Below are 21515 nucleotides of genomic sequence, written 5' to 3' on the forward strand. Positions count from 1 at the left end.
AAGCAAAGCTTGTACTATGGGTACTAGACAACGGATATAAACAAACAGGCATTGATCAGTAATGTTAATCATGGGACCTTTCAACCAAGATTCTATACAACACTGTTTTTATTTATAACCGTGAGAATATTAATGATGTTCCCACCTGATCACTTTTTAGTTTTTATCATTATGATTAAAGCATAAATCTATTTGATTTCGTCAAGTTTTTGCAGAGCTATATTAATTCTTAAAACGGTTGTTCAATCACAAGCAAAATTCAATCATCGTATTTCAATACCTATTTTGCATCTAATCTAATCGAATAGTTTGGAATCAATCTATTTCATTGCTCGTGATTTTATTCACTTGTCTTAGTCCGGCTTCCACCAAGGCGGAGCGGAGAAGTCTCGACACTCGACACGTCAATTTTTTTTATAGAATTTGACAGCGGCGTCTTTCCGGCCTGGAGGCCCTGGAGCGGAGAAGATAGTGGAAATAATGAAATCTGATTGGTTATTCAAAACACTTCTCCGCTCCGCTCCGCCTTGGTAGAAACCGGGCCTTAGTCGCCTCTCACGGCCTCCACAGAAACAGTGTGGATGCTTCAACTCTACTCTGCCAGAACCATAGGCTAAAGTGTAGACTGACTAAGACATCTTAAGACAAGGCAACAAGACATCCACGGGAACAGTGGAGATGGTCCTACTCTACTCTGCCAGAACCACAAGGCAAACTGACTTGTACACCTTAACACGAGGCAATAAAGTTCAAAATAATGTGCATCTGTGCGTCTTACCCAAGTACCCCGCCGGCCAGGACCTCGGTCTGCGCGGAGAGGGTCTCGGCGATGGTCTTGTCGCTGTACATGTTCACTGGAGTGTTGTATTGCTTGTTCACTATGCTCTTCACAGAGTCATTGCCGTTCATCTGCGAAATTCAAAAATTGACTTTATGTTTATGCACGCAAGTCTCAATTTACACATTCTTTAAAATGTAGCTTGATATTTTAAATATTTGCACACGTAAACACTAATCTCGTTCTGACTAGATTCAGTGACGCATCGTTTCGAATTCTTTCCTCAGACCACCCAAGTCTTTGTTATTTGATTGCCTAGGCAGAACAAGGCTTTATTTGGAATAGGTTAAATTGTTTTAAATACTGCTAATTGCTTATTTCAATCTCTTAAGATCTAAGTAAAGTGCCACATCTTTATTGATTCTCAACTTGTCAAAGGATGAAGGACCGAAACATGATTATTTTAATCTTCAAATTAATATAATATGACACTGGCTATTTGTAAACCGCACGAAGCCATAAAGAAAGATAACACTCTTGCTTGAGTCTGCCTTGCTTCTGCGGCTACTTTTCTGGTCACGTCTTCTCTGTGAAGGAACCTTAAGTTACGTATACTCACGTATCCGAACGGCTTGGCCACATTGTTGTGCCCGGAGCCGAAGGCGCGCGAGGGCTGCTGGTTGGCCTTCAGCGAGGTGCTGGTGACCGGCGTAGGGGTGGCGCCTAGAGCCCGCGAGCCCGGTCACTATAACTACACTGGTCATCACAAAAATCGACCCACCCGCGACAAGCACTTTCAAACGTATGCATCCCCACTTCCCACCAATATTGGCACCATTTAAAAGCCTAGTTCTGAACTTCATTTCATTAAAGGAAAGGTTTTTACCCCAAAAATGTGTCTGTAGAAGAATCACTTCTTCAAAAAATAGGTAGTTACGCTTGAGCCAACTTTTATGGCTATAAAACTGTTAAGTTGGGATAATCGCTATCCATCTGTTAAAGAGGACACGTGAGATCATTATCTGGTTTTATAACCATAAAAATTGGTCTAATTGATCCCAGAGGTGAGCCCAAAGTGAGGTCTTTTTTCAAGTCACATTTATTGTATATCGCGTTTATGTTAATCGTTTATTAAGAAATTAAATGTGTTTTTCTTTAAGGCTATTTATTGGGCTTTCAAATAACACCAATATTGTTGGGGCACCATGATTGTGTCAGTAGAAACGAGTTATCCTGTAAAACGTAGGTGGGCCGATTTTTGTGATGACCAGTATATGTTATTGGTCACGTCTTCCTTATGAGAGAACCTTAAGTTACGTATACTCACGTATCCAAACGGCTTCGCCACATTGTTGTGTCCGGAGCCGAAGGCGCGCGAGGGTTGCTGGTTGGCCTTCAGCGAGGTGCTGGTGACCGGCGTAGGGGTGGCGCCTAAAGCCCTGGAGCCTGGTCTCGGCAGGCTGCCTGTGGGCGTCACGCTTGGCCGCCACGTGCCTCCTCCGCTGTGGGAGACAGATATAATTAGTTACTTAAATCACGTATGATAGCTGATTATACAGAGCACTCGAAATTATACAAGTTTCTAAAGTCGTGTAAACTTGGGGTTAAAATCACAAAAGATTAAGTCACTGTAACTCGTTCTGTGTTCGGTGATGTCAGGGCAGTTTGTAGGTTTCTGTTCTCCGAAGAAGCCCCTCAGATTTTAAGCTTACTTTCCATGATATAAATACTTATTACCTATACAATATGCGACATGCATGATGAGTATTTTGTGCGTGCATGATTTGCATTTTTTCCATTCATCATCAGGACAATTGGCCCCCGTTGGCCAATTGCAGGACCACGACCATCTCAACGTATTCTCTAATTAACGAGGCAAACTGAAATGGAGGATTTCTTTCTTAGTAGCCTCTTACGACATTCACTCCCATTCTTCCCATGTTGGTCCTATTCTGGTTACGTACAGTTGCAAAGTGAGCTCAAACGCCTGGCCGGCAAAGCAGATGACGTAGCGTGTTACACGTCCGTATTGCTTCCTTGAAGCACTTCTTCGTCTTGTATCAATTGTACACTAGCGCTGGTGTAAAATGTGATAAGCCCCATACATTTGTCGTCTAATATCATTGGTAAGATTTTATCACGGCGTGCATCCTAGCCCGGCTGGTCAACACTACAGGACACTTCGTACTACGTACCGTTGCACAGTGAGCTCGAGCGCCTGGCCGGCGAGGCGGATGGCGTCCTGCGCCTCCTGGTGGCGCAGCGTGTACACGTCCGTGTTGTTGACGCGGATCAGAGCGTCGCCCGCCTGCAAGCCGGCCCTCTCGGCAGCGCTGCCGCCGTTCACCTGGACAAAAGGAAAAAAACTCAGTACTCCTGGATCTAACGCTTTTAAGTTTCAACCACACTAACACGCGCAGATCGCCACCACCAGCGCGATCATAGGCCAATGACAGGTCGCGCGACCCATGCATGACAGTTCACGAGACCTGTCATTGGCCTATGATCGTGCCGTGGCTATGGCGATCTGCATGCGTTGGTGTGGTTGAAGCATTAAGGATAAATAAACTAAGCTTGCCGTCCACATAAAATTCATAGATTTTTTTTCTACTCATTGTAACTATGAATGAATCCATGCTTTGAATATACCGTGGACATTTAGTCCATTGTACGATTTTTTATTTAGAAAATCATATTCGATGCGATTATGACTTTACCATCACCTGTCACAAAAACCGGTGGATGCTTAGTGCGTTTGAGCATTCTTTGGACTTTTTGAGAGCATTCTGAGGGGGATTACCAGCCACCTAATGGTTATGAACATAATACCTTTTTTTACTGTTTTTGGGGGGCCGAAGAAACTAAAGCCTATTGGAATGATTTAATGTGTAAGTGCAAGCTTATCTCAAGGTGTCACAGAAAGAAACGCGTTAAAAGAACCTCAGAGAGAATGGAATGCGAGTGCTTAAGATAAGTGAGTCGTTAAGGATGTAGGGTTTCTCAATTAGCTAAGCTAACATTCCAAGTTTTTATCTTCGGTTAGGTATCCTGTGTTCCCGTTTCTGTGGTCTAATTATACAGGCCGCGTGGAGCGGAAGGAAGCGGCAGTGACGTCAGCATGAGATCAGCGCGCGCGCCGGCTCTGGATCGTGTCAGTCTACTTTTTGCACATTAACACTAGTCTGATTACAGCAATTATGTTTTACTACTTTTGGTTTATTAATTAGGTGCAATAATTACTGTTTTTGTGGCGACAAAACATACTTTTGCCATATTGAGAATTCTGTTGTCGAAGTTGATTAACGTAAATAAACTAGTATTGGACAACTCAATAATTCGTAATTGTATTTGATAATCTGACAATTTATGTTGATCTTGTCACCTTATTTTTAATTGTTAAGCTGTGTTAAAGTTGTATTTTTTTTTGTTATGGTGACAATAAAGGTTTATTTATTTATTATTTATTTATTATTTATCTCTTACCTATTAATGTCGTAAAATACAGACCTGTTTTTGTTTTGAGGTACGAAGTATAAACCACACTTGTCTCCTCAAGGGAAGGATAAGCTATCAGACTTTTATTCACCACACAACACTTCAACAACAAAGGTCAACTCTTTAGTAAATATTTTTAATTGTCCTTCTTGTATATCGCGCTATTTGAACTTGCTTCTAATATTATAGGCTCGCTGGAGCATGATACTACCTACTGTGTTAATTACATCTCAAATTACACTTAATTTACATGAACAGACTGCGATACTTTGAGCACGAATACGCGCATATTTCGCGTTTATAAGTCTTCCCCCACCCTCCAGTCAGTCAGCTGTCAGCAGAATAGTATGAACAACCTCCTTCCGGTCGCAAAGTGGTTGGCAATGACCTCAACAGTCTGCCAACCCTAAGGCAAAGAATAAGGATCTTACTATAAATAAGTGTTTGCAGCTGCAATATTTAACAATGTATTGGACTTTCATGAGTCAGTGTAGTGCCCTGATCCTGATAGTAGTGACTAGTGACTGTAATTTTCAACCGTTTGCTTGCTTGATTTAAATAGAGCTAGTAGATTTCACACTAACCTAACAATGTACAACGTTTACACAATATTTTCCTGATACAGGGGAAAGGAAAGAAGGAATCGTGTGTAACGATCAAACAATGCCTACCGATAGTAGTGTAGGTAATATTATTTTCTGTTTCATTTGTCGGACTATAGTTAGAGCATGCGTTACTACACCCACTTGTAGTATTAGTACAATGAATGAATACTACGTCCATGTTATAGACAAAGAAGAGCCATTAATAGTATTTGATCGACTGACCATTGATCCAATTGCATACCAATCCATCATCACGCCTCAGTTTTAGCAATGGTAGGTATTAATTTGGCAGCAAACGTACGCTTGATATGCGTGTGACGTTTCTGTTTGCGAAGCGCATAATCTATGTCCGTAGCTGCGCACGCGCTCGCCATATACGGTGCCAGAACTACAAGTCCGAGAAATTAAATGCAGCCCTGCCGCGGCGCCACACGAGGCCACATGCCGTATTATATTTTCTTTATTGTTTACTATTCTTTCAAAATATATCTCCGACAAAGAGCACGACTCTCTTGTCGGTGTTCTTATCTCTCTTGATGTAAAACAATACAATTTGCATTGTAAATAAATTGTGTGCAATTCTTGGTACGAGCCTTACAGGAAAAATATTTTAATTTTATAGGATGTAGGCTTTTTTCTACGACTTTCATTTTAAGAAATTAAAACCCCAATACTGAATAACAAAAAAAAACATTATGCATACATCCAGGTCGTAGGCCTCGCCCAACTATCAAGTTTTGCAGGTTCAAGTGAAGTGTTATTAATGAATCAAGCTTATTTCTATTGCATTTATGCATTAATTGACAATATCATCACCATAATTCGTCATCATTACAATTAAACCTTTTCCCTGTGTCTAATAATTACTAGTTTTCAGAATTATCCTGAAACAATACAACATTAGCAATATATCTAACTCGTGTTATGCCTTAAAATGTGTTGATGGAGACAAAACTTCGCAAAACGGCCTAATTGCTATTTGCTACCTCCATAATTAATATCAAACAACGGTGGCGATAATCCACAAATGGCGTTGCTTGCGACGTTGTAGCTTGGTGTTCTAATTTCAAAACAAATCCTAGCCAGTACGTGACTCAGATTGTGTTCGGAACGACACAACCCGACCGGTTGCGTAACAACCACCGCCAGCCCGGTTCAGTAAGAGTGAATCTGGTATGGACATACAGTTCGGTACATACGGCGCAATTGTGCTCCAGGTATGTTCCAGTTTCAACAAACAGCCCATAAAAGTCCAATGCTTATATGGCACATATAAGGTCTATAACAATTATTATGACGCATGCAGCGTTCTAAATTGGGAGATCTGATGCGGTTATGAGATCTTATATCACCCATAACAGGAGCACAACGTCTACATTAAAAGTCACGCCTCATTCGACGAGCTTCCGAGAAAAATGACGCTGCATAGCCTACATATTGTATGGACCACTAAGATGAGGGGAGTGAAAGTATTAGTGACGCGATCCTCCCAGGAATGCAGTTGGACCTGTCCCGATTATGGGCAGGATCGCCTCGATGTTCCCTATTGCAAAGTTATATGCTAACCGGATTATTATAAACGTAGAGAAGGTAAATTATTCTTGGAATTTTGATCAAATGTTCACTGTAAAATCGGAAGTGAACTGCAGGAATTTCCAAGAGCATTCTAATAAGCTAAGACATGAGACGAATGTAGGATGTTAGGACTGTTGATGTTTTCCAATCAGATATTATCTATGCGTAATTAACATTGTAATCAAGTGCAAATCAATTAGATACACGTAAAATAGCTTATTTAACTGCAGTAATAGTAATGATATCTCCAAGTATTTTCCGCTAATTAACATTAAAGATTACCTTTTATGTATTTTATATCTACAGCATCTTTTTGATCCAAGCCGCTGTTTTCTATTTAATTATATGTAAATACGATCGTCCACATGACTTGTTGTTTAATCATATCGTATTGAAGCGCAAAACCCTCGCCACAACAGACAAATACTTATACATTACCGGTTTGTAGATAGAGGTCAAGCGTTTATATTCTTTTTAGCACGGCATAAACTGAGCAATGTTACGATGGAGCCAACGAAGACACGTTTATTGAATGGAACTCTGATGAAGGCTTGTGTAATTTTTAAGAGTCATAAAACGCATTTCATTTTAATAAGGGCAGACAAAAGTGAATTGCAAAACGTAATATTCGTAATCGTAATAATCTTACAACTTACGCTTTCATCGGTGTCAATTTTCATTTCGAAATACCTTACGTAGTTATGTAATATTAGCCTAAATTATTCAATAAATCTGCAATTCTTTGTAGCCAAACAGTTAATGCACGCGGCACCATCGCAGTAAACTATCTATGATCTTCTCTGGACATAGAATGTAAACAAAAATAAAACCCACACGCTTTCAATGAATCATGGACACTTAGATTTGCCAAAAATTCGCAATATGTATTGATTGATATGATGGTATAATGTACCTAAATATTACTGTTTAACGAACCGTTAGCAATGCGTTGTAGGCAGATCGATTACTTATCGTAAGCACTCGTACGCAACTAGCCAGAAGTAAAAAAACACCGTTAGCAACATGTTTTTGTCATCATGATTTGTTAATAATCGTTGAAGATCTCGCGATCACATGATAAGCACATTCGATTCCCTAACAAAACTAGAGGTCATGACCTAGGTGTAATAGGAAGGACATAGGTGTAATAGGAAAATGCTCATTTTCACTACAGCGTTCATTAATCCTTATAGGAACTTTCTCTCGAAGATCCTGAATTCCCATGGGAATCTAGAGAGCCGAAAGCTGTAACCAGGATTAAGAACAGGTTCCATACATTCTACTTAAATAGGTACGACGAACTCTACTTAAGAGTACCTAAATAAAGTTCCTATAAAGAATCATGGATGCTACAGTGAAAATGAGAATTTTCCTATTACACCTATGTAGTTACATAATTAAAGTTCGCAATGGATCCGGCTCTTTCATTTAATAGCAAAAGTAGTAAATTAGTAAGCTCTGAACTTTACAAAATCATGTCTTGTTTACTAGTTTAGGTAGAGCTTTAAGCTCTACTCGTATTATAATTAGGTACCTATCTCATAACCATCACTTAGTGAAATTGGTTAAACACATAAAAAACTGAATCTTTGTACAACTTTAACCGGCTAGCTAGAATAATATTCGCTGTGATTCTAGTTGTTCGTAAAGTTAAAACTGGAGAAAATGCAACTTTGAATTTCCATAAATATCTACGAGTTAAACTGTTAGAAAACGAAATGCAACGTTATTTATTTTATGTGCGATTTCCTGAACACTTTCATATGAAAATAAAGCTACAGAGAACATGTATTCGCCCACGTGTTGATATCTTTAAAACTGATTATACTGCAACAGCCCGCACGCTCGATAACACGATCTGCGCTGTGAATAAGAGCAGGCTAATGTTACAGTGCAATACCCACTGAATTTACGCTAAGATATTTAATACTTTAGTACACTACACTACTCGTTCGAATTTAGCATAAAAAAGTTCCTTGAAGAGTTTAACAGTAAACAGTTTTTTCTAAACTTTTACTTTAGCGCAGCCATTCTTCTAGGAAATCGCTACGATCATGGTGAGGAGAAGCTTCGAGGCAAAGGCGGTAACGGTTCCTTGCAGTGATTAATAACAACCTTGTTTGCTAAGTTTGATTTGATTTTATTTTAAGTGCTCACTTTTTTCTTATCGCATGATTGTCACGAGTGTCACAGTCATCCATTATGAGGCCGTATAACAGTTAATGAGCCGTTAAAAGCTTTGTAAAGAGGATGAGAGGAGTAGAAATATCTGGTTTGGCCACCAAACTCCTAAAAGTTTAATCGATGACTACAGCTGTATTTACTAATTTTTTTAGTGTTTCATAGGATTTAAAGGTCAGACGGTTAGACGTATCTTGATTTGGTTTATTTACTTTGTTTATCGTTGATGTTCATCTGTTTTGCTGGGGTATTCGGTTTTTGCGGTCGGCTCGGGATTCTGCGGTTGATGGCCGTCGCCCGCGCCTCCTTTGTGTGGGCGTTCAGTTCCAGATTGGTTATTACCATTTTGAGCGGCTTTGTTGGTATTAAAACTAGTTCAATAGCATTTATCGTTGTTATTAACACGCATTTATTTGGACATAACTAATATTTACTGTCGATTTCTTTCGTATATTCTGTCTTACGTTTCGCTACATTCTAAAATAGAGAGCTGATGTCATGCATTTTCTACGAAACTAAAACTTTCAATATTTCATTCGTAGATGAACTATACGTGGACGATAGGTAAGTACCTAAATACCAACAGATTAAAGTTGTTTAGAAGGTCATCAGATGTTGGCTTACCTTTTGTACGACGAGGGGCGTGCCGAAGTCTTTGCCGCCCTGCAGCCGGAACCCGAGCGGCTGCTGGTCAGACTTGTTCAGCCGCACAGTTATCAACTGTGCCATCTGCAAATAACATACACTCATGTTAATCATTTGAAATACAAATCAATGAGGAAGTAACGGCCGAATACTGAAACACTACTCAAATCTGTCACTCAGCTGACGGGCTCCTAATTTTAAGTATCCTTCAATTTTAAATGGTATTCTCAAACGCTACTCAACGGATTTGAAGCCGTGATCAGCTAAGCAGCTCTCAAATGTTTACATAATGGCAACATTTACCAAAAAAAGTATGTTTTCATTTACACAAATGATAACTTTACGTCTTTTATCCATTACACGCAGCATCGTTTGGTTATGTATTGTCTTTTATGGAAATATACTCAATCAACTTAACATAGAACAGTTTATTTTTAGTTTCTATTATATATAAATCTCGTTTTATCATCTAAAAAAATTAATGCTTGCATTTTTATTTAATTAAAAAAGTAATTTTAAATGTGATACTTTTTATTGTTGAAATCTATTAAGTGGCGATCGTGGACCGAAACGTAACCACAATTGACATTTATCATTGTTGACTGACAGAGCATCAAATTGACAAATCAACAACTCTTGGAAATGCTGCTATGCGATGTCCCCTTAATCCTCAAAAATAGGCATGTTTATGTAAAGCGATTTCATAGCAGCTATTTTGGTTGTTACTTCGTGCACTATACGATGCACAGTTGGCTGTTAGATGTGGAAGATATCACCTAGTACACGTTCATAACTTCCCGTTGCGTAGAACAGTAGGGTTATAATAAGTATTTGGTCCACTGGTTGTATGGCATTTGGTGAGGGGTTTCAAAGAGCTTCCAAATTATGAATTCAGAAACAACACCGTTTCTTTAGAGACGCGGAACCTCGCTCGGAATTGCATGTCATTATAATAATATTTTTCAATAGCGTTCAGCCTTATTGCGTTCCTGCGATTAGATCTAGGTATTTCCTCGAGGCTCGAAAGAAATGATAACGATGACACACATTATTTACCACTATTTAGGTCGATTTAGGTATAAGAATAGGATTTAAGATACCGCGCAAGCACTCTCAAATTTAACAGCTGCTTAAGACGATTTGACAGTTGTTTGAGTAATGCTTAGCGTTGAATGGCGTTTCAGTATGCGAAAATTCATTTAAGTGGCGTTTGAGTGCAACTTAATTTGAGAGGTGCTTAAAAATTGAGAACTGCTCAGATATTGTTTTGAGTATGCGAAATGTAAGTTTAGGAGCTGCTTAACTATTTGAGAAGCCGTCAAATATTTAAATGGCGTTTCAGTATTCGGCCGTAAGTCTTCTTTATAGACTTTTAATACTTTTTGCTCGCATATTTCACGATTCAGGTGCTAACATTTCAGGTTTCCCACATCGTGCGCGTGTTATCTGATGGAATGTTTACGAATGTGAATATTAAAGTTAGTATTTTTATAATGCACATGAGTCACTATCGGCTATCGTCGCATAGGTAAACATAAAACGCAGCCCGTATGAGGAAAACGCAAACTTTCAAAACCAGTCCCGCGAAGCCCAATTCCCGAAAAATGAAAGTGGAAAGTGGCCCAAATAACCGCCTGATTAAGTATTACGCCAAAACATTATTGTTGGCATTTGATCGACCCAATTGAAGATTTATTTTCTCTCGGGGCAGCCTCGCTGACCGCACTCGGTAAGCACTCAGACATCGTGCGATCTATTTTATCTTAGATCAAGATAAGTGCAAACCGAAAGACATTAGTGAAAGGAGGCAGAGAGTTAAACTTTCGTTTATTTATGCAAGGAATAAACAATAACCAAATCGTTTATCGGTTTTCACGTGTCCAAGATTTCACTTAGAGATATAACAAATTTGATTAACCAAAAATTCCTGATACGATCGGTTGGACATCGACAATGCATTTTCATTAGAACTTTTTTCTGTAAGATAGAGCACATCAGTCCTCGCTCTTTCTCATGATTTGGTTGCTTACTGATTTCAGCGAATTACATAAGCTGCTGAGGAATGTATGTCACCGCGAAAATATTTGGGACATTTAACAAATTGTTTACGTCTTATGTATGTTAGCCTTATTTCGCATGGCCAAATGACACAAAGTAAGTACCTAATAAGTTACCAAAGTAACAGAAGTTAATGGTTAAAATCAGCGAATGGCTAAATTAAAGTCTTTTAAAGATAGAAAACAGAAACTTAAAAGCTTGGTCTTCCACATTTTAAAATGTAAATGATATTTTTTGTTTGTTTCGTTTCATCGCGATCGTTCCGACATTCCGCAACCTTGCCCGATGCATCGGCGCCAATCAAGAGGTCGCGCCACTCTTCAACTGACACTCTTTAACTCTTTACAACTTCATCAATTCACTTTAATTCACAATGAAAAAGTTGAGCAACTCGCTAACAAGTCGTTAGTTGTTGTTAACGACTGAGTATTCAAGTCGTAATTTCACAACTTGTTCTTACATGAGTTTTCCTTATTAAATGTCCCTGTTCTAGAAATAATCCTTAATAGACTGTGTTTTTGCTCCTAGCTAAAGATTGGATCAGACAGTAAACCAGTAGAAATCTTCCATGATTATTACATGCGTAGATATGACTATGCGATCGTGGTTCATTTGTTTATTTCTAATGCGTAGTACATTTTACATCTTTGGATCTGAATTAATTCCAAAATAATTGTATTACAGCAATCGCGCATCTCGTTTTCATTGTTATCTACCGACCGCAATGTCATCCGCAGCCATTGTTCATGATTGAACGCCAATTGCTGCCTTATCTTAAGAATGCAAAGCATGATAATTATTAAAGATAGTTCCCTTTAGTTTATCTTACGTCCCAGCCTAATGTGTTTGTGTATGTCTACGTATGGCTTTGTTTGGACTGCCTGTTATATTGTAGCTGCACAAAAGAAAAATGTAGGTAACTAAATAACATTCATAACGCTGTAAACAGTAAAATTTATCACACAAATATGCAAAATACCTATTAACTAAGACACATTAACTACGCAGTTATTATTTCATGATTTTCAGCATTTACTTTCATTAACTTGCGTCAGATTAATTAAATAAAGGTCGTAAGGTAAGTGCCCCCTACTTCGGTATATTAAGGCACTTACGACTTTAACATTTTATTTAAAAATAACCAAGCATGATATCATTATGAAAGCTTTTGTATGCTAAACTTTGGTCTTTTGACAGTAACTTAATGCATAAATTATAGTTATATAGTTTGAACTTTTTTTAATATTAATTGTTCTGTGGACCTCTTGTTTGGATCCTGTTTCGTGATAAAATTTTGCTCTGATTCTAAGTTCGTGAACTCATGTCCCCTATTTCGGGATAAGGTTTTATGGATCGAGTTAGGATATTTTAATAATGATTAAGGGTTTAATAAATTTAAAAACGAAAATATACATTTAGAATAATGAATTGTGTGAAATTGACGATATTACTTACCTGAAATATTCATAAGAAATATTGTGAGTCTAGCTAGGTACGTACCTACGTATAAAATTTTGATTTGTTAATTCTAACAATATGTGAAAATATTTATATAACCATTAGAAATGTGGGGGGGTGCCCCCCCCCCCTCGTACCCATGAAATTTTGATTTGTTATTTCTGACGATAAGTATGCGAAAATATTTATACAGGCCATTAGAAATGTGGGGGGGCGCCCCCCCTTCCCCCTAATCCCATCTCTGGAGCTGCTTCAAGTGAGGGTAGCCCCCCCTGAAAATAACCCCAAATACGCCAATGATTCATAATAAAAAGTAATTAATTAATACATTTTTTAGGTAGGTCAGTATTAAAAAAACTAAAAAATATGTCGATTTCTTTGATGGTATGTATCATAAAAGTACCTAACACTATACATTTATATATCACGAACTTGGAAAAAAGTAACATTAATATTACGGTTTCTTGTTTCGTGATATTGATTATTCCAAATTCCCCAAGTAAAATTCATGGATTTTTGTCAAATTGTGTCAATTAACTATTATCTATCCCATATATTACACAAATAAACAAAGATAAATAAAACAAGTCGGATTAAAACCAAAATTGCACTGGTAGTACTTATGCTAATTTATCTTAAAATTGGTCATTTATGTGAACTTTAAACTCGTGTTATATAAATTCTAGTGAACGAAACATATACCGAATTTAGGTCATGAGAAACCTTAATAAATGCATTGTTTGTTTCATAACTTACATTTAAATTATCATAAATAATTATTTAAAAACCAAGCATCAAAATGTTATCCATAATATCCTTGATTCGGTAGTGTCACGAAATAGGGGACACCCGAAAAATAATATGTACGCTATTTCGTGAGTCAATTAATCGCAATTTTAAAGGAATTCTGCGTTTTCTTATAACTTTTTCCTAAGCCAAATCAATTGTCAAGGAACACATGAAACCACTATTACAAGTTTTATTCAAATGGGCGTTCCTTCGCCTTTCTATAAGCTTAAGAAGTTGGAGCGCTAACCTTAGGGTGAGAGCAACCTTTGCACGCTGCACGGCTGTTTTTGGCTCTCTGAGAGTTTGAAGCTTCGTATTGCTCTCATTTTTGGCGCCACAATGTTGGTACTTGGTTTTTTAGATAGCTTAAATAATAGAGTTTTTGTAGTAATGAAGAAGTTTTATAAATAATATTCCATTTGCTTATTATTTGAGCTAGAAAAAAAACTTACGAACTTACGTACTATCACGAACTAGTAGCCGTTTACCTTAGTTAAGTTTTTGTGTCTCAAGCTCATGTTGTTCATATAACACTTTCCTTTGTAAATGAGTTTACAAACGGCGTAGTAGACGTTGTTAGACGAGAGTAAAAAGGCGTGTTAACAGCTAATCACACAAACACGGCGCTGGCAAGCCCATACAACTGATGTAAAGGGCATAGGATGTATAGGAACCGAGAACGAAGTTCGTGTTTTTGTTTTCCTAAGGATTTATTAGCCTTTGTTCAACAAATATGTTTTTAAACTACTTAGATGTATTATTTAAGAACTGCTAGACTCCCTTTTAGCATTAACTGGAATAGTTTATTATCTGAGCAAGTGTATAGTCATCATAGTATTCTTAACGTTTTTAAATTATTTTTGCGACTATAAAATGTAGGTTTTGATTCGATACACTGAAGATAGTAGGACGCAATATTGGACACCTTACTAAGCTAACAGATGGTAATCAGAAGAACCAAACAAGACCTATTTACTTTTCGTACTGTTGACTGGAGCTTCATTGCTGACGTGAGCATATACTTATTTATCAGCATTGAGTCAACGATTTACTTTAGGGCAATGTGATCTAACAAATATTATCAGTTTACGACTAATTGAATGACTAAGTTCGAAGTTGTGATTTTTCTTACGTAACTATGAATAGCCTTATGCTGCTTCTTAAGAAATCGCCTGTTTATTAGTTACCACACTCGTACACTTATTTACTCGGCCGCACGTCTGATTTTTTCACCGGTCACTTAGTCATGCGGATTCGAACGTTGATCGGTGACGTCACTGCCATGAGTAATCCAAAGAAACCGCGGCTGCCCTGACGCTCTCAGCAGAACCGATTAGGCAGGAATTCGGCTGAGATGGGCATCCCTTTCTTTCGTAAGAACCACACCTCAACCTCCATCAAAAACGTCAACAATAACAAAACATGATTCATAAAATAATCAATGTGAGCTCGAGCTTGCAACCCAAACCAGAAATATAAATAACAGATGACTGAAATATGCATTAAGCTTACCTATATAGAATAGGAAAACCGTTATCTTTTTTATTTATACACACGCTTAATTAAGTTTAAAAGCTATAAAACATGAGAACCCAGAAACGAAGCCTCCGCACATTAATCATTTTCGTCGCCTAATGTATTAATATTAAAACCAGTTTTATTACAAGCTTTTATTTTTAAGTGTTATTAATTGAATCTAGACAAATACGGCATGCTAATAACAGCAATTAATTGTACCCTAGAACATAATTATCAATGTGCAATTTGTGCCGCACGCGAATCGGTTACCTACTTACATACATCTCGCTATAATAGATGTCTGAATAAAAATTGACACAGTCGTCTTGTTTGCGGTTAGAGTTGTCACGTTATACTCTTTATGCATTCATCCTATACAAATAAACATAATTAATGTGTCTGTCTAGAATAGTTGCCTCGTATAAGTCCATCCTGAGTCCTAGCAGGGCGGGCTATAAATTCTCTTTACGAAGTTGAAAAAAGTCCTGGAAGTTTCAGTCTGAATATCAAGAGAGTAAAATTTTAGTCAAGCTTTAGATTTGCATTTTAGCGTTAATGTCCTAAAATATTGATATCACCTATGCTGTCATATTGGGCAAAGCATTGGTGGCAACAAAAAAGAGACATTAAAAATCTTAAAAATGTCAGAAATAATACTGAAGAGTACAGTGCACATGGAAATGCAATTAACCCCTTTTGGTGAAATGTCATAAATATTCGCATTCCCAACCAATGGGAGGATAGCGGGAACTGATGCGGGGTGCGTGGGAGATTTCTTTGTACAATACAAATAGTAATCAACCGTTAACCAGATTCTCGGCTGTCAGACTAGCTGTAGTAACTGTAGGTGAGATAAGATTGTGGTAAATGATGAAGTTAGGTATGTGAATATTCTTTATTGTTGTCGGTTTACTAGGAATCTGTGGCTACACAACCTGAAATTCTTCAAGCAAGACACTTAGAAAAAAATTAGTTAGACCTTTATGTTGCCAAGACCGTTTTCGCTAAATATTCGAAAGGTTTTCCAAATATTCAAAAAACAAACGTGAAATATTTACAATCAGGCGATAATGGTATTGAGGTGATGTCATTGCCAGTGTTGTAATTACATACGTGTACAAAGAGTTGTTTGGGCAGCTGCGGCCTTCTGAGGTCGAGTTGTCGTCGATCGCGGTAATTGTCTTCGTGATATCTATCTATGCACTAACATATGGTTAGGATCTATTACTTTTAATTGTTGAACCTCTTAGGTATTGGTAACGATAAGTGTGCAGGTTTCAAAACGTCTCGGCGCGGTTAAGCAAGTAGTTTAATATTTAAAGGCGATGAGTGTGCTGGTAGGTGGGACGGTAGACAGTTTAACAGTTGCGTATGAGACAAATGTCCGCGCATGCCAGAGTCCGGCTGCAGGCAGCGGACAACGGCGCGAGTGTCGCAAGCGCTGGCGATGCATCGGCTTTCAAACTTGACCGGTATGGCGCCATCGAAATCGACACGCCCTTGATACTAACAGCTTCTCTAGTCAAATTACATGCTTCGAAAAAACTCGCTTCTTCACGAATGCTCCACGAGTTCACCAGAAACGTGCGACAAAAATAAGTTTTCAGGAAATTCTTCAAGGTAATCCGTAACCATCTGAGGATTATTGTAAAGGCAATTATTGTTAAGTCTGTGGTGATTTACTAAGTAGTTTTTATTCCAAGTAACTAATCACGAATTCACGATCCTCAGTTTTCAGATATTAGGTAGAGATACGTATGTAGGTACAACGGTACACTCGTGCATGCTCACGGATGCGTTTTTGACGCATTTTAATGTGTTTTATATTATAGTTATTTTCATAAATAACATAGCACATAAGTACTAGTTCAAGTAAGTATCTAAGTATGACTATTATTTATCCGGATTAAGCAATAACGGGTTATCAGCCTCAGAAATTGAAATATTGTTACAAATTGATTCAAATACCGGTGATTTAACAGCCGCCATAGATCAATGTAATGTGTCAGTTATAAAACTGAATGCCGATAATTTAACAACCATTAATTTTGGTGCCACAACAATGCCTTATTTAATAAATCATTATTCACATAGTTCTCGTTAGCCACTTTCAAAATAATGTAAAATCAATCTCTAAAAGGAACTTGCAACCACAAACCCTACAAATGCAAGCTGTCTAGTGTCCACATTACCTAGGCAGTTTATTTACCTATTTATAATGAATGGTGACGTGGGTCTTATAACACTTTTGCAGCTTCGCAAATAAAGTCGGCAGACCCAAGTGGATAAGCGACTTCGTGTAAAAATATTTTCATATCGTTTGTTATCTTGCCTGCAAAGTTAAGCATTTAGAAGGGATCTCTGTAAATATTGACATATTCGAACGGCTTTCTCAAATCGAAAGGTCGACAGCCGAAGTCGTTTAAATAAGCGGTTTTTTGCAATATTTGTGCTTTTGCTGCCGTATGCATAATATTTTATGTGAGATATGTTACTCAATATTATATTTAGGCAACCTCGAGTTATTTCTGTGAGCGTTACGGCGGTCGCAGCGCGCGCTGGTGTAAACTTGGCTCTTGAGTTGACGCACATCAACGACGCTCCGCCGACAACTGTCAGCCGTCAGCGTCGTCGCAAAAACACGCTTGAAATCCCTATGTTACGTTCAATATTGGATAATACGTTGTATAACGCTATGATCATGTCAATAACCCCCAAAATGCAATGTAAGAACCTTGGGGAATAAATATAGAGCGATTGCGAAAGAGTTGGCGGATCGCCATCGCGTCGCTCCGACGCCTCCTGATAACGCGGCTTTCAAACATCCTTGGATAAGACCTCTGTCCGCAAACGTGTCTATGTACATGCCTGTGTACCAACCATGTTCACATTGCTTCAATGACAGAGCTTCTTCACTCCATACGAGATTTATTTATGCAAAAATAACTTCCCAAAGTTTTGTCTCTAAATAACAAAGATTAATCAAAACTAAATTAATTGTTTACGAAATCAGGACAGGACGTAGCGTATAATATTGGTAAGAAATTGTGTAATTAAAAATAGTAGCGATAGATAACGTTTAATCAGACATGATTTCATAAGTTCTAAACCCTTCGTAATAATAACCATAATACTTATTATTATTATCACATAACTCGTGCAAGTTCGTTCGTTCGTTCGTTTCAGCCAAATGACGTCCACTGCTGGACAAAGGCCTCCCCCAAGGTTTTCCACAATGAACGGTCCTGCGCTGCCCGCATCCAGGCTCTTCCCGCGACCCTTACCAGATCGTCGGTCCACCTAGTAGGAGGCCTGCCCACGCTACGTTTTCCAGCCCGTGGTCGCCACTCGAGAACTTTCCTGCCCCAACGGCCATCGTCTCTACGAGCTATGTGCCCCGCCCACTGCCACTTGATTTTAGCAATTCTGCGAGCTATGTCGGTTACTTTGGTTCTCCTACGGATCTCCTCATTTCTGATTCGATCACGCAGGGAAACTCCGAGCATAGCCCGCTCCATCGCCCTTTGGGTGACCTTGAGCCTTCTTATGAGGCCCATAGTAAGCGACCACGTTTCGGATCCATATGTCAACACTGGCAACACACACTGCTCGAAGACTTTCGTCTTGAGACACTGCGGTATTTCGGACATGAGTTGCAAGTTAAATGTGACTTATCGCAGTAATCGATAAAGTAGCGTAAAAAGTTATCTATTCAAGCACGCAGCCATCTATTGGCTAATGAAATGTTGTTTTCAAACAAAACCTCAAGTTCAATGTAACACTTAAGCTTGAAATATTTTACGCATCGCGTAAATACCTACTTCTTGAAATAATCCAAGTGCCATTGAAACTTGGGACACAGGTGAAGCTAGAAAATATCTCGCATGTCGTGGTATGTTATGAATAGAATTCGCGATAGCGAGTTATTTTGGCCGCCATCCAACTTTAATCACTCGGTCACTATCCAAATTTCTCTCAAATTTGTAAAAAGGCGTAGGTGAAGTAAGTCGTTTACATAAAGACGTTTTGTAACAGTAAATTAATTGTAGCATTTATTTGCGTAAGGTTAATATAGCCGGTTTTAATTCCGATTCCTAAATAAAAATTCTGCAAATCTGATATTTTGGTGAAATGTGAAAAATAACTCTTATCTGTTTACACAATACGATCTGTATTAATGAGTTTAAGTAATTTACAGACAAATTCGTAGGTAATTAGCAACAGTAAAATCAAGTAGCATCGGAAAACAAAAGCGCGGGTGAGCGCGGGCGAAAGACATTAATGACGAGAAATACAAATGAACATCGGAAATAGTATAACAACAATAAAATTATGAGCAAAACAAAAAATACAAGCCGTTGACAGACTAACTAGTATTTTAAATACGTTAAAAATATAACAAATTAACGAGTAAAATTACCAACTGAAAAACATGGCCACGGGAAAACAAAATGTCAAAAAGAAAACTAAAAAAAAAGTTTTTCTAGTTAATGAAAAATAATAAGTAAAACAACTTGTTTACCTCATTGTTTACATAATACTCGTAATAATTGTATTCCTTGACATTTATTTTACTCTTGCACAAAATCTATAGTTTTTTATGCAGATCGTAAGAACTACAGCAGTTTAAACGAATCAACGCCCTAATTTACTGCGGCTACTGCCAGTTTCGGAACTGGTGTTACTGAGTGTTGGTGACCGACTGGTTTGTTTGTATTTCAATCTGAAATACGTCCTTAAACTGCAGTGCAATGACCTCTGGTAAATTTTTCAATACTGTACTACCTACGTACCTACATAGCCGGTATTTAAAAATGCACGCACGGAGTCATATTTCTCCTTGGCCGTGGCATGCCACTGAGATTGTATTTATTGTTCATCGACCCAAAATAAATTAAAAAATTACATTCGTTAAGCGATCTTCACAAATGTAACGCTTAATTTTAAATATATTATGAACAAGAACGGATGCAACCGAAATATTTTGTGTCTAAAAGAAGGAAACTGTACATCCAGTTTTAACTTTAATGCACATGAGTGAGACTTTCGCGGAACCCGCTAGTTGGTCTTGACTGATATTCTGACGTCAGCTTTTATGACATGACTAATATATTAAGTACACGATTGTTCGGGACAAAGAACACGTATATTTGCGACATGTGAGCGCGACGGATGTGCCTGATTGATCCCGGTGCCACATTGGCATATTTATGAATACGCTGATTCGTTTCGGACCATCTATTTACTGAAAACAAGGTTATTAGCTGAAATCAATATGCACAAAGCCAACAACTAAAAATCTGGATAAAACAGCTCACTGATAGCTTTTACAGACTTTTTACGTGTTTGACTATCTACAAGAAAAAGAGCTTTGGGTTTACAAGATTAATACATAATTATCTAGCTCTACGATCCTAGAGCCTCTATAAAGTTACAAATTATTAAATCAAGATTAATAAATTACTTGAATTGGAGGTAGTTTAGAGCCAGGAGAAGGACATAGGATACTTTTTATCCCGTTCGAAATAAAAAAACGTCTGCTTATTTATTGCCATTAAGGCGGAACAAAGTTCGCCGGGTCAGCTAGTGTTTCAATAAACAGCTCCAGCAAGCTTTTAAAAATGACTTAATGTGCCTGATGAATGGAAACATGGTCGCTTACGCTATATTTCTTCTATTTAAAACAAAATTCTTAATAATATTATCAAAACAATTTACTTCAAAACAAAATAACTCACCTATTGCGATTGAAATCAAATCTAGATTACAGGTATATCACGTGTTTCTAGATTTCGTATCACATTAAAAACATCTTCAGGGACAAGTAGGTCAGACACAAACAATCAGTCATTTTAACCGGACGACTTCACTCAACTAACATCAGTTTAAAATCTACACCATTTTGTTTTGATAAATTATTACAGTAAATGCAAACTAGCGATTGCAAACGAGATTGTAAAGAATGGTTATTTTAATTCAGAAATAATACATTATGATACTACGACTCGACAGCATTGTAAATAAAATTACGAATAACATACCTAAACACTAATAATTCCTGTAATGAGGAGATTTAGTATGTTATTCACTCACTTCATGAGAAAGAAGAAAATACTATAGTGACTCTCAGGAAAACGGAAAGTAGATAAATAATGTACGGAATGAATGGACTTATTAGAAAAGTTCCCAAAAGTTGGAATGCAGTTTTAGCTTTGCAGCGTTTATTTTACAGAATATTTACGGAGGATTCGACATCGTCTAAAATTTTCTTTAAGCACTTGAAAAAAAAAAGAGAATACTTACTCATGATGTTTAATTAAATAGGTGAGATTCTATTTATATGCATAAAAGTTGTAGAAAAAGTAATTAACAGCATTCTTAATATCAATATTAAAAATAACTTTGTGGTCATA

The 21515-nt window shown here is 37.7% G+C and overlaps 1 protein-coding gene across 4 annotated transcripts in view; it reads right to left on the minus strand.

Moving 5' to 3' along the window:
• Positions 1–21515, minus strand: part of LOC135088565 (PDZ and LIM domain protein Zasp) — a 46755-nt gene that overhangs the window by 16360 nt on the left and 8880 nt on the right. For all 4 annotated transcript variants that reach the window (XM_063983410.1, XM_063983412.1, XM_063983409.1 and 1 more), the window contains exons 2-5: positions 9259–9363; positions 2974–3125; positions 2106–2280; positions 779–909 (exon numbers count right to left, since the gene is read on the minus strand). In XM_063983410.1, coding sequence (XP_063839480.1) covers positions 779–909; positions 2106–2280; positions 2974–3125; positions 9259–9363 — 563 coding nt within the window. The remainder of the gene's footprint in view (positions 1–778; positions 910–2105; positions 2281–2973; positions 3126–9258; positions 9364–21515) is intronic.

The sequence above is a fragment of the Ostrinia nubilalis genome, chromosome 4, assembly GCF_963855985.1.
Source record: "Ostrinia nubilalis chromosome 4, ilOstNubi1.1, whole genome shotgun sequence".
Classification (NCBI taxonomy): Eukaryota; Metazoa; Arthropoda; class Insecta; order Lepidoptera; family Crambidae; genus Ostrinia; species Ostrinia nubilalis.